General features: G+C 40.2%; 1 protein-coding gene and 1 long non-coding RNA gene across 2 annotated transcripts in view; one reads left to right on the plus strand and one right to left on the minus strand.

Moving 5' to 3' along the window:
- Nucleotides 1-3,625: 3,625 nt before the first annotated feature.
- LOC139706504 (uncharacterized) lies at nucleotides 3,626-6,276 on the minus strand. The gene is made up of 2 exons (XR_011708126.1): nucleotides 5,957-6,276; nucleotides 3,626-4,088 (listed from the first exon to the last, which is right to left on the minus strand). It is a non-coding gene; the product is annotated as an uncharacterized lncRNA (long non-coding RNA).
- Nucleotides 6,277-6,386: 110 nt separating this feature from the next.
- Mob1b (MOB kinase activator 1B) overlaps nucleotides 6,387-12,637 on the plus strand; it is a 59,796-nt gene continuing 53,545 nt past the window's right edge. The window contains exon 1 of the mRNA XM_027950903.2: nucleotides 6,387-6,701. Coding sequence (XP_027806704.1) covers nucleotides 6,688-6,701 — 14 coding nt within the window. The 5' untranslated portion in view covers nucleotides 6,387-6,687. The remainder of the gene's footprint in view (nucleotides 6,702-12,637) is intronic.

Genomic DNA, 12,637 nt, shown 5'->3' on the forward strand with positions numbered 1-12,637 from the left:
TCTCTTAAAAGAAGTTTACTACAAGAGCCAGGCATGGTAGTACATGCTTGTAATCCCTGTGGTTTGTGAGGCTGAAGCAAGTGGATCGTGAGTTCAAAGCAAGGTCCTAAGCAACTCAGTGAGACTCTTGTCTCAAAATAAAATACAAAAAAAGGCTGGGGATGTGGTTCAATGGTTAAGTGCCTCTGGGTTCCATCCCCAGTATTGTGTGTGTGTGTGTGTGTGTGTGTGTGTGTGTGTGTGAGAGAGAGAGAGAGAGAGAGAGAGAGAGAGAGAGAGAGGGATGCACTACAAGATCCCTTCCTTTAAAAAAGTTCAATTTTGGATAAGAAATCTTCCTTTCTATTACAGTTTTCATTTGTATTTTATTCTGTATTCAAATAAAATGATTCATGTGAAACCAGAGTTCAGTCTATAAATAAGGGATTTGGAAGTTGGTTAAATTTCAAGGTGGTACTAAGTACTTAGTTTTTTGCCCTGTGGGTGCTTCCTGGTTGCTTTGATGCCTTATCAAGGATAGTGATATTTAGGTAGGGTTAGACTATTTCTCCTGAGGCAAAATAAATGGTTTGACTATCTGGGACCAGATTCTTGTTGGTGCAGGACAGGGTAATTATGATGTATAAAGCAGTATCTTGTGTCTCCAGCTATAAGAGGATTGTGGCCTGCTCAGGTTGCTATGGTTATGACTATGACAACTATGGAAAACAAGAAAGAGATGCCAAGAAGTGGGTGTGGTAATGGCTACAGGCAAGAGAGAACAAATGGCCATGACTAGAGATGGCTAGGGGACCTTGAATTCCAGCAGTCTTATAAGCAGGAATTCAAAACCATGCACAGAGATCTGACTTCCACATTTCATTATTTACATTGATGCCAACACTGCAGTGTTTTTTACTGATCTTTTTCATTCCTCCACTCTGCCTTTTGTTTCTGAGGAAGGCAATGGAGTAGGGGATGCAGCATAAGTACCTGGGGTAAAACTTAAAAGGGCTACAGCTCTTAAGAAATATTTAATTAAGCCAACTGAGAATCTGTGTGGGTGAAAATAACAGCTGCTGATTCCTAGGATATTTTTAAGTTGCACCCAGTTGGGATACTCTTTATGTCTATATATGATCCTTCAAGTTAAAGGACCTTGTGGAGATGGGTGGACTCAAAAAAAAAAAAAAAAAGGCTCCCTAAAACGACATCATCATCATCTCTTGATCTTTGACAGCACATCAGCAGCCTGCTCTCTGGGAAACTTCAGCAAGGTTAAAAGTTAAGCTGCTCATCTGACAAACTCAGCAGTGACTCCTTCATCCCCCTACATTGTTGCTAGACTTTTATGAGATTCAAGGACAGACTTATTTGTTTAGTTTCCATATACTTTCAAGCTGCTTAGTTACCATGTCTTGTGCACAACATGCACTCCAAGCAAACAAACTTTTTAAGAGCAGAGGTTTGAAGCAGCAAGCAAGCCCAGCAGATTGAGCCCCCTGAGCCCATGAACTATATGAAGCAAACCAAAACACAGCTGGTAGAGTTAATTTTAGACTTTCTGACCTTGGCAATGTCCTATCAATTTGAGAAAAGCAGCTTTGAATAGGCTCAAAAAGGACCCTCCTTCCTTCTCCCATGCAACTTACTAGCCACTATACAAGTTGCTATGTGGTTTTAAATTAGCAGAGAAAACAATTCATTGTGGGCAATATAAAACTTGAAAGATCAAAAAATGTAATTCAATATTTAGTGAATAAGTGCAAGGTCCATGCAAGAAGCCTTTTATAATTTTTGCCCTATGGACTAAGATCCTCACAATTATACAGAAAGTAGAACTTTCTAAAAAGTTCTTAAAGTGTGGCTCCCCCCACCAAAAAAAAAAAAAAAAAATCAATGTCTATGCTATTCTTATCCCCAAAATAGGTGAAGTCCCTATAATATATACTAAAATACAACATGGACCTTTTCCTCAATGATACTTAGACAATTTCGAATTTTGCTTTTATTTATTTGATTATCTGTATTTCCCAATGATATACATAGGATTTATGAGACAAGGACTATGCCTCCCACATCCAAGTCCCCATTTTTTTTCACTAGTAAACACTCAACAAATGCACATTGAGTGGATAAACAAATGGTTTGTGTCTTTATCATTCCCTAAAATCTAGCCATTCTATTGCACAAAACCCATCTTCAAAGAACAAATAGCTAGAATGGAGAGGGTATTCCGTTAGCTTTGAGGTCAATGGAAGATTCTTTCTTCCATTTTAAACAAAGAATTACTTTAAGAAGTTTTTTGTTTTGATGGTTTATGGGTTTTAGTGACAAAGTAATGCACTGATAGACCAAGTTTCATGAACCAAACTTTTGTGATTTCATTATTTTCCGATCAATCCATCCTTGAGAAGTATACTCCCCTTCTCCTGTCCTAAGAATTGAACCCAAGAATCCCTGCACAGAGCTACATTCCCAGCCCTTTTTAAAATTTTATTTTGAGACAGAGTCTTGCTTAAGTTGCCCAGGTTGGCCTCAAACTTGTGATTCTCCTGCTTCATTCTCCCTAGTAGCTAGGATTACAGGTATGTACCACTTTGCCCAGTTTGAGAAGCATTTTTAATTGACATTGGTTTGTCTTTGATGACACAAGATATAGAATTAAATCTAAACAGCATTGATAGGGATCAGGTTGAATTTCTTATTTATATGAAGTGAGATTGGGTAGCATTCCAAAAATCATTTCGAATATATTCATTATAATATATAATAGGGAGACAGAAGGGAAATGGTGTTCACTAAATTCAGATTGTACTTATTAGTAACTTTATTGATCTTGAACAAGTTATATAATCTCTCAGCACCACTTTCCTTATCTATAAAACAGGCAAAACAACACCTAATATCAACCTCATAGGATAATATAAGAAATAAAAAATTGAGACAAAATATACAAGTTCTAAAGGTTATTGGCCCATAGAAATAGTCCATAAATGGTAGCTGGAAAAAAACAGTCTTATGTAATGAACTCAGATGAAATAATTACCACATCAATCTAAATTATGCAATCAAAACATTCCTGTACAGTATAATGCATTTCATCAGGTTACCCAGGATTTGCTACCCAGGTATAACTTTTCTAGTATTGTTGTCAGGTGTCTGTTCTACCAGGGTCAGATCACATTTCCAAATCAGAAGAGAACAGCTTCTCAAGAACTTCTGAGGTGGATTTATTTGCAGGATTGGAATGAGAATTTCTTCCCTCTGACATTAATAGTATTTACTTTTTGTTTATTTATTTATTTATTTGGTTATCCATGGGTACTCTGCCTCTGAGCTACATCCCTAGACTCCACCCTGCCCATGTTTTTGCAGGGAAGGGAGGTACTGGGGATTGAACTTAGGGGCACTCAAATACTGAGCCACTTCTCCAGCCCGCTTTTGTATTTTATTTAGAGAAGAGTTTCACTGAGTTGCTTAGCACCTTACTTTTACTGAAGCTGGCTTTGAACCTCCTCCTGCCTCAGCCTTCCCAGCTGCTGGGATCTCACGCTGCGCAACCGCATCCAGCCCCTGCCGCGTCCGGCTAACGGAGCCAAGTCCGGCGAGGGACGTCGGGGTTAAAAATACACAGGACACCAAGGTTCTTCATCCAGGAGGGGGCATGTGCGCGCGCGCTTTATTGCCAGATTTGTTCCCCTTATATATCTTTTTAACAGCTGCGGGAAATTACTCAAAAGTGAGGAGGGAAGAGTAATAATTGCGTCCTTGGGTTACCGTCACGTCACCATCCCCTATCAGGAGGCTCGAACAGGTCAAGATGTTCCCGAGACACATATGTGCGAGGCAGATAAACAGGGAACCGCAAGCCTGCGTCATGGCCTTGTGAGCTGGCCACATTGACATGCATAACAAAGAACTGGGGGTTGAGTCCCCAGGGGCCAGGGCGGGCCTACTATCAGCAAGCCCCTGCCCACTTTTAAATATATTTTTTGAGACAGGGTTTTGCTGAGTTGCAGAGGCCTCAAACTTGCAATCCTCCTGCCTCAGGTGTGCGCCACCAGGCCTGGCTGCTTTTAGTTCTATGGGTGAATGACTATCTTTACCTATAAACAGAAAAAAAGCTGAGTAACATGAGAGCAAAGAAAGTCTAGTGTATAAAAATTTTTCTTCATTTTCAACACATTTTAAATTTCCAATCATTAACAAACTTTTTTTTTCCCCCAGAAAAGGGCCTATTGTTTTTCTTTTTGAAAATTTAAAAACTAAACAAAAGTATACAACATCACATAATGATGCCAATTACTGATTATTTGCCTTCAACAGTTATCAACCCATCTTATTTCATCTATACTCTCATTTTCCCATTTCATATTATTCTGTAGTAAATTCTTGCCATTTTACTTCATCAGTAAATATTTCAGTACATATTTCTAAAAGACAAGGACTCAAAAATCATAACTACAGCATCATTACCACAAAAATATCCAGTCAGTGTCCACATTTCAAACATCTCATAAATGACAAACATTTGTTAATGTTGTTTTTCACATTGCTTATTTGAATCAGGATGCAAATGAGTCTACATGTATCAATTTGCTGATTTTTTTTTCCTTACATTTCTTTTGATCTCTAAGTTTCTGCTATAGTTTGGATCTGGAATATCTCCCAAAGGCCCACGTGTTAAAGGCTTGGCCCTCAGCTTGGTGCTACTGGGAGGTGGTGGAACCTTCAGGAGGCCCAATGGGAGGGAGTTAGGTCTTCAGGATCATGCTCTTGAAGGGTATGATAGGACTCCAGTTTCTTCCTGTCTCTCTCTTTGATTTCTGGCTGCCATGAGGTAAGCATCGTGCTCTATCACATGCTTCCTATGATGTACTATTTGCCACAGACCCAAAGGCATTCCAGCCAAGTGACCTTGGACTGAAACCTCTGAAATCCTGAGTCAAAATAATCCTTACTTCTTTTTTAGTTGATTATCAGTTATTGTCAAAGTAATGGAAAGCTGAATAACACAGTTATTCTTTCAGCTCCATTTTTCTTTTTGCAATTTATTTGTTGAAGGAATTAGGTTCTGTATAATATCCCTACAGTTTAGATTTCGCTGATTGCATGCGAGAGGCATAATTGCAATACGTTCTTTACTACATTCTTTTGTCCCCTGTATTTCCTGTAAATTGGTAAATGGGATCTAGAGGCTTGATGGGATTTAGATTCTATTCTGGGAAAAGAAATATTTATGAAACAGACGTTTGCTTCATCTATTTTTTGAGAAGGTGGGGGTGTACCAGGGTTTGAACTCAGGGGCACTTGACCACTGAGCCACATCCCCGAATTTATTTTGTATTTTATTTAAAAGCTGCTGGGATTACAGGTGTGTGCCACCGTGCTCGACCTCCTGTTTTATTTTGAGACTATAAATCTTCTCGAATTATCCCAGTGAATAGCAGGCTGTTCCAGAAATAGAAGTAGATTCCAACATTTTTTTGTTTAATAAAATAACATAACTTTATCATACCAATAGAATATAAACCCTTGTTCTGGGCCCCTTAACTATGTGAGAACGAAAGTCCCTCTATAAGTACGACTGAATCATTTCTACCTTCTAGGACGTTTTGTGTATCACAATGGGCTCCATAAATTAATCAGTGTGGCCACTGATGACTAGGCTACCAGGCTGGAGTTAAAGATGGACTGACCTCAGCTCTCCTTGGCTAACTCAGTTTCCCCAGCTGCTCATGACAGCCTAGCTTGCCTGGTCAGTGAGTTACCCTAATTTCCTCCTAGTTCAGGGTTTTAAAATGTGCCTATAAAAATAACAGATACCTGGGCTGGGTTGTAGCTCAGTAGTAGAGCACTTGCCTAGCAAGTGTGAGGCTCTGGGTTCAATTCTCAGCACTGCATATAAATAAATGAATAAAATAAAGGTCCATCAATATCTAAAGAAAAAAACAAAACAAAACAAAACAGATACCTTGAAAATCCACTTAGTCACTTTCTTCTATTTTGGCAGGACCACACCCAAACCATTCCAACCTGGCGAAACTTCCTCCTATTTTTAAACACCAGCAGAAAAAGCAATTCCATTACTTTTTGTCTTTTGTTGGGCACTCACTTTGGAAAAAAAATCTCTGGTGGTATCTCATCACTCACTACAGGACCCTGACATCCTGGAGTTGAAGCCCACTTCCTCCCTGACTGCTGAGGGGCAGCTGAGAGGCTCCGAGCATTGTGCCCGGACCCTTAACCCAGCTGACAGGAGAACCCAGCGGCCGCAAGCGGCCTGGGTTGTAAAGGTGACCAGAAGGTGAGCGACCGCGGGCGGCAGCTCCCGCGGGGAGGTGGGCGCCGCCGCTCTCGCGAGAGCTCGCGGGGTGGGGGCGGCGGGGGGCTGGGGAGGACTTGGGCAGCTGCTCCGCCGCGGTTCTCCGAGGAGCCGGCTGGCGGCCCTTTCCCCGCCTCCCTTTTCTTCCCCTCCCATTAAGTGATTCAAGCCGTGCGCTTCCCACTTCCGCCCCCTCTGCCTGCCATAGGAACTAGCAAAGCTGAGCAAGTTGCGGCCGCCGAACTGCCGGCACTCCCCTTCTCTTTCTCTCCTCGTCTTCCTCTCGCCTTTCTTTCTTTTCTTCTTTTTTCCCTTTTTTAAGGCCGCCACCGCCGCGAGGCCTCGCGACCGCCGAGCCCGAAGCTCACGCCGCGGCCAACATGAGCTTCTTGTTGTAAGTAGCCAGGCCCTGTGCGCCCGCTTTGTTCCGGCGCGACCTGGGCCGCGGGCCCCCAGCCGCCACCCGCGCTCGGCCAAGCCGAGTTGGGTCGGCCTGGCCCAGCGCCGGCCCGGCCCGGCCCGGGCGTTCCCGCCGAGCCGGGCTCCGGGGACTGCCTGACTGCCGCCACTCCGCCGCCTCCGGCGTGCCGGGCCCTCTTGCCCTAAGGAGCCTCTTTCCCCAGTGTCTGCGTCCGGATTTCCCTGTCATCCCAATCTCTGCCTTCGCTGTTATTCCTCGGTTGCTTTGCACGCTCTTCCTAGATGCCTCCTACTTTCCCGCATGACCGGTGTCCCACGCATGCTGGGTTGCCTCTCCCGGTTTCTGCTGCCCACGGCTCTTTTCTGGGTCTCAAGCATAGAAGATGGATCGTTCTTTTCCCCTTCACCAGGACCCTTTTAACTTTTCTCTTAGATCTTAGGGGTGGGAAGTCGGGATGACAAGTCCTGTGGTGGTAACACCGAAACAAGCCTGCTGGCTGACGGCTTGGGGACGTGGGGAAGGCCATCTGGAATAGCCCCTTGTTTCCCTGAGGCACCTCTCCTCCTTCCCTGACTAGTACAGGTTTTGTCGTTTAGGCAACCACCAAATAGGGCCTCGAGAGTGCCCTGGGTTGATTAGGTCCAATAGTGTGTTGTTTTGCACATCATTTGTTAATGCCAGTTTTAGCGTTACATTAGTGCTGGTCATTGTATCACTTATCTTTTATTCCAGACGAGTTTTGGGCGAGGATGGGGGATCGGGGGTGGGGAGGGAGAAGCAGAAAGATGGGATGGTCAGATATGGTTATGGAGGCAGGTCCTCGAAAATCGAGGGTTATACCCTGAAGAATAAATCCTTTGAAGACTATTGTGATTCACCCACGTGTTTAGAAAACTAATAAAAAACTTGGAAGTTGTAAACCCACCATATACGCTCCTTTACTGCTGTGGCAAAAATAGCTTTTAAAGAATATTTTCTGTTCAGGTTACTCTTTTTTCCTCACCTCTCATAATTTTTAGTCATTACATTGGTATCTGAATCCTAAGTACTTAATTCACCCTTATTTTCATATGATTACATTTAGAAAATTAATTCTGTTTTAGGGTGTTTAAGCAAAAATGAGCTACCATAGAAGGCTAAGTGCCCAGCAGACTTACTCTTATTTCCAGTAGGCACAAGGGGCCTGTTTTGCGTTATTCTGCCTGATACATTTGAACTTGTGATCTGAGGTTCATCCTAGAAGTTGATTCTGATTTTGTCAGATTGAGGTAGTGCTAGATCGGAGTACTGGATGACTTTAATTCTTTGTTTTGTATTTTAATTCTAATCAGTATATCCAGACATCTCAGCTTGAAGATTCTCATCTTGAATGTAATTTTACATTGCCTATATTCTATTCTCAAAAAATTAAAAACTGAATTCAAAATAGCAATGTAGATAATGTTCATGTATGCTGCCTATGGGAACTCATAAACTAAATTTGTCCAAGCAGGCAAGAGCCATATTTGGCTGAAACTGGGGAATGGAGAAGGTTGTGGTGCTATTTTCTGAATATAAATACAATAATGTTGTACTTATATACATGACTTGGTATTGAATAGATTCAGAAACGTGTTGGGTTCGTTAATTTCTCCTGAAAGATATTAGCTACTTAAGAAAATCTTGTGGGCTGGGGATGTGGCTCAAGCGGTGGCGCGCTCGCCTGGCATGTGTGCGGCCCGGGTTCGATCCTCAGCACCACATACAAACAAAGATGTTGTGTCCGCCGAAAACTAAAAAATAGATATTAAAAATTCTCTCTCTGTCTTTAAAAAAAAAAAAAAGAAAAAAATCTTGCTATAACTGATATATATATAACACCATAGAGGGTTTGCACTATTTGGGGTACAAATTTTTAGGCAGGTCACATGTAGCAGTTAATGTAATTTCAATGTATTTAGCGCATGTGCTTGACAATAAAAAATAAAACAACATAATATGTTATTCTTAGTTTTGCTTTTGTCTACCAGTAGTTTTAAATCCAAAGTGAATTCATTGGAAGTGAAAGAACAAAGTTTTGTTTGTTTGTTTATTATTTGGTATAGTTTCCTGAACATTATTTCTGTACCAACAGATAGCAAAGAAAGTTGAGTTTAGGAGTTAAGTACAAAATTTTTCCTTCAGGGGGGCTGGGGTTGGGGCTCAGCCATAGAGCACTTGCTTCCCACGTGTGAGAACATGGGTTTGATCCTCAGCACCACATAAAAATAAATAAGTGAAATAAAGGTATTGTGTCCAACTACAACTAAAAAATAAATATTAAAAAAAATTTTCTTCAGTTCTTAGAAGCTTATTGGGAAGGCTACAGTAAGTGGCTAGAGCAGAGGAAATAGGTCAGTGAGAGATAGGGTTATAGAGGAGATGAGTCATGACTCTTGAAGGCTGTAAGATAAGAGAATTATTGATTTAAAAAAAAAAAAGCTTTTACTGTGTCAGGTACTGATGCCAACACTGGATATTGTGACAAGACAGACAAAAATTCCTGTTTTAGTGGAGCTTGTATTCTGGTAAGTGACCATTAGTAATTATAGTTGGAAGAAGATTATAAAGATTACGAAATAGAGTTTAGCAGGGTGAAGAGGTTTTAAGGTAGGGAGTTACGGTAGCTTAAGATAATAATTCTCAAGGGTGCCCAGATATCTGCAAGACTAATACCTTTGTGTAGCTTTTGTACAAATGCTCAAGATAAGTTTGCATTGCGTATGTGTGTGTGCACTGCAAAGCTTTGGTTTTGCTGCACATTGGCCTCTGTATATCTTCAAATTAAGCTAAAATCCCAGATGGTGGATACAAAAACATCACAGGAATTTAACTTAACTTTGTATATTTAAATCTTTAAACACATCCTCAGCATTTGCTGCAAGCCAGACATTGTGCAAGATGTGGGGACTACAGAGACAGTAGATATCAAAGTCATCACCTATATTGGTGTAATATAATCAGGGGGCCCAAAGTGTTGGGAGCAATTTTGTTCTGTTTAGGTTGTAGAAAGGTTTTATGGAAGAAATGGGTGGTATTTAGTGGAAGGTGAATAAGTTCTCTAAGAGAGCAAGGGGAAATGGGACGTTTCCGTCAAAGAAAACATAGTTGAGGCATGAAATTGCCTGTGAATTGTCCATTTTCCAGTTTGTACAAGAAGCTGTAGAATTTTGAAGTTAGATGTGGTCTACCAGTAGCATAGCCTATTTACCTTTTTTTCTAAAGAGACAAAATGATCAATTTAAGATTGCTAACCTAATCATTGATTTGGAACCCAGTCTCTTAAAAAAGTTTTCCTCTCTTGACATGTTATGCATATACAATATAGGGAAATTTAAGATAAAAGTAATTTTTTAGCAATCATTCAGAAAGTATATTAAGTATTCTCTTTGTTTCTGGCATTGCCTTTTCTGAATGATGGGATTCCACAAAAACGATTGACATGGAAGAGACCAAGGTGTGCTTTCTTAGTGAATACTACTTGGTCAGAATATAGTTAAAATTAATACTTTTAAGTGGAAGTTTTAAAAAAGGTGATCTAGGGGTGAGAATAAATGTAAACCAGGTCTATTTCTTCTTTTTTTCTTTTTAAAGAAATTTTTAAATATATATATTTTAGTTGTTGATAGACCTTTATTTAATTTATTTACATGTGGTGCTGAGAATTGAACCCAGTGCCTCACACATGCCAGGCAAGTACGCTACCACTGAGCGGCAGCCTCACCCCTAAACCAGGCCTATTTCTGTACAGGAAGAAATGCAAATGTGTTGGGGAAGGAAGGAAGGAAGGAAATATTTATTGAGCACTTCCATTTGTCTTTTATCACACTAGCAACTTAGGATTTCAGCCTAGTTTATATGTGTCTGTCTGTTTCCCTTTCTTCCCTCTACTCCCTTTTCTTTCTCCTCCAGCCCCACCTGCAAACAACAACAGCAAAAACCAAAGCAATATCTTTTTGAATGATTTAACTGATTTTAGTGCTTTAGGGTCCTCACTTGTAAAATAAGTTGATAATAAATAATAAAATAATACCTTGCTGAATGCCAGGCACTAAGTGCTTTACATAAATAATGAACTCAGTTCAATAACTAGTAGGAATCCCATTTTATAAATGGGGAAAACTGGTACGGAGAAATTGCCTTATGATAATGCAAATAGGCCCTTTTCCCTTCACCTCTCCTAGGCCTTGTTTTTAAGAGCATTCTATGTTTCAGTGCTACCAGGTGTCATTGTCACTACTGGATCTTTTTTCTGAGATTCACCAATTCAGTAGTAGAAGAGAAAGTAGAAACTTAAGTAATACTTTAAAATTATTTTAAAAATGTTTCCTTTATTCCTTTTTTTTTTTTTAATGTTTTTAGTGATGGGGACTGAACTTGGGCCTTATGTATGCTGAGAAAGCACTCTATCATTGAGTCTCAACCCAGCCCTTACCTTCTATTTTTAATGTAAAAAAGTAAACTGTCTGTTGAAGAAATCACAAAATACTGATAGAAAAGAAGAAAATACAAATAATTCATAATCTCACCTTCAGAGTAACTGTAGTTCATATTTTAGGATATAACTTTTCTTAATCTTTTGTCACATTATACACATGGATAATTTGTCACAAATATACAAATGCATCTCTACTATATCTAGAACATGTTTTTCACTTGTAAATTTCTTATAGCAGTACATATACTTTGACAACATCATTTTGAGTGTCTTGACCAAGTGTTATCCTTCTGTTTTCTTATCTGACAAAATTATTTAATATGTTTTTTTGGGAGGGGGTAGTATAAGTAAGTATAGTCACCTTTTCAGATGGTAGTTTGGGGAATTGCAGATACCTGATTTACTTTTCTCATCTAACATAAAATTGTTTCTGTTTGATATTCCTGAGTATAAAATCAACATGTAATTACTACTACCATTATTGACTTTTTCTCCTAACTGCAGTAGCAGGGTTTTTTTGGGGTGAGGGTGGGTACCGGGGATTGAGCTTAGGGACACTTGACCACTGAGCCACACCTCTAGCCCTATTTTGTATTTTATTTAGAGACAGGGTCTCAGTGAATTGCTTAGCAACTCACTTTTTGCTGACGATGATTTTGAACTCACGATCCTCCTGCCTCAGCCTCCTGAGCCACTGGGATTACAGGCATATGCCAGTGTACTCAGCAGTTGCAGAATTTTTGTATTTTATATTTTCCAATTTATAAAAGCACATGTAGTATTGCTCTTCAGTTGTATATTTGATTAGGAGGTAGTGAGGCAAAATGGGTATATGTTATTTCTTTTTTATTTTTTTTGGTACTGGCGATTGAACCCAGCGGTGTTCTACAACTGAGCTACGTTCATAGCCCATTTTAATTTTTGAGACAGGATCTTGCTAGTTTACTTATGGCCTTGCTAAGTTGCTTAGGCTGGCTTTGAACTTGATTTTCCTGCCCCAGCCTCCCTAGTAGCTGAGATTGTAGGTGTATACCACCTGGCTTATATGTTACTTCTTGAAAAATATAAAATAATGGAACCAGTTAACTTAATGCCAAATCAAATCTTGTAGAGAGCTTTTAAAAACTCCTTTTTGTCTCACATTTCCATTTTTGTGTTTACTAAATGCATTAGCTTTGTCTTACTATAAGGAAATACCTGAGGAAACTTACTTATAAAGAGAAGAAGTTTATTAGTTTACAGTTTTGGAGGTTCGAAGGCATGGCACCTGCATAGGCTCAGTTTGGTGAGGGCAGCAGGTGGCAGTGGTGGGGCACACATGCATGAGCAAAAATTCACATCTCAGGACAGGAAGCACAGAGAAGAAAGGAGCAGGTGGGGTCCAATAAATCCCTTTTAAAGGCACACCCCCAGTGATGTAAGGACTTCCCAATTGCCCCTTTTCCAAAGGTCC

This window comes from Marmota flaviventris, chromosome 7 (assembly GCF_047511675.1).
Source record: "Marmota flaviventris isolate mMarFla1 chromosome 7, mMarFla1.hap1, whole genome shotgun sequence".
Classification (NCBI taxonomy): Eukaryota; Metazoa; Chordata; class Mammalia; order Rodentia; family Sciuridae; genus Marmota; species Marmota flaviventris.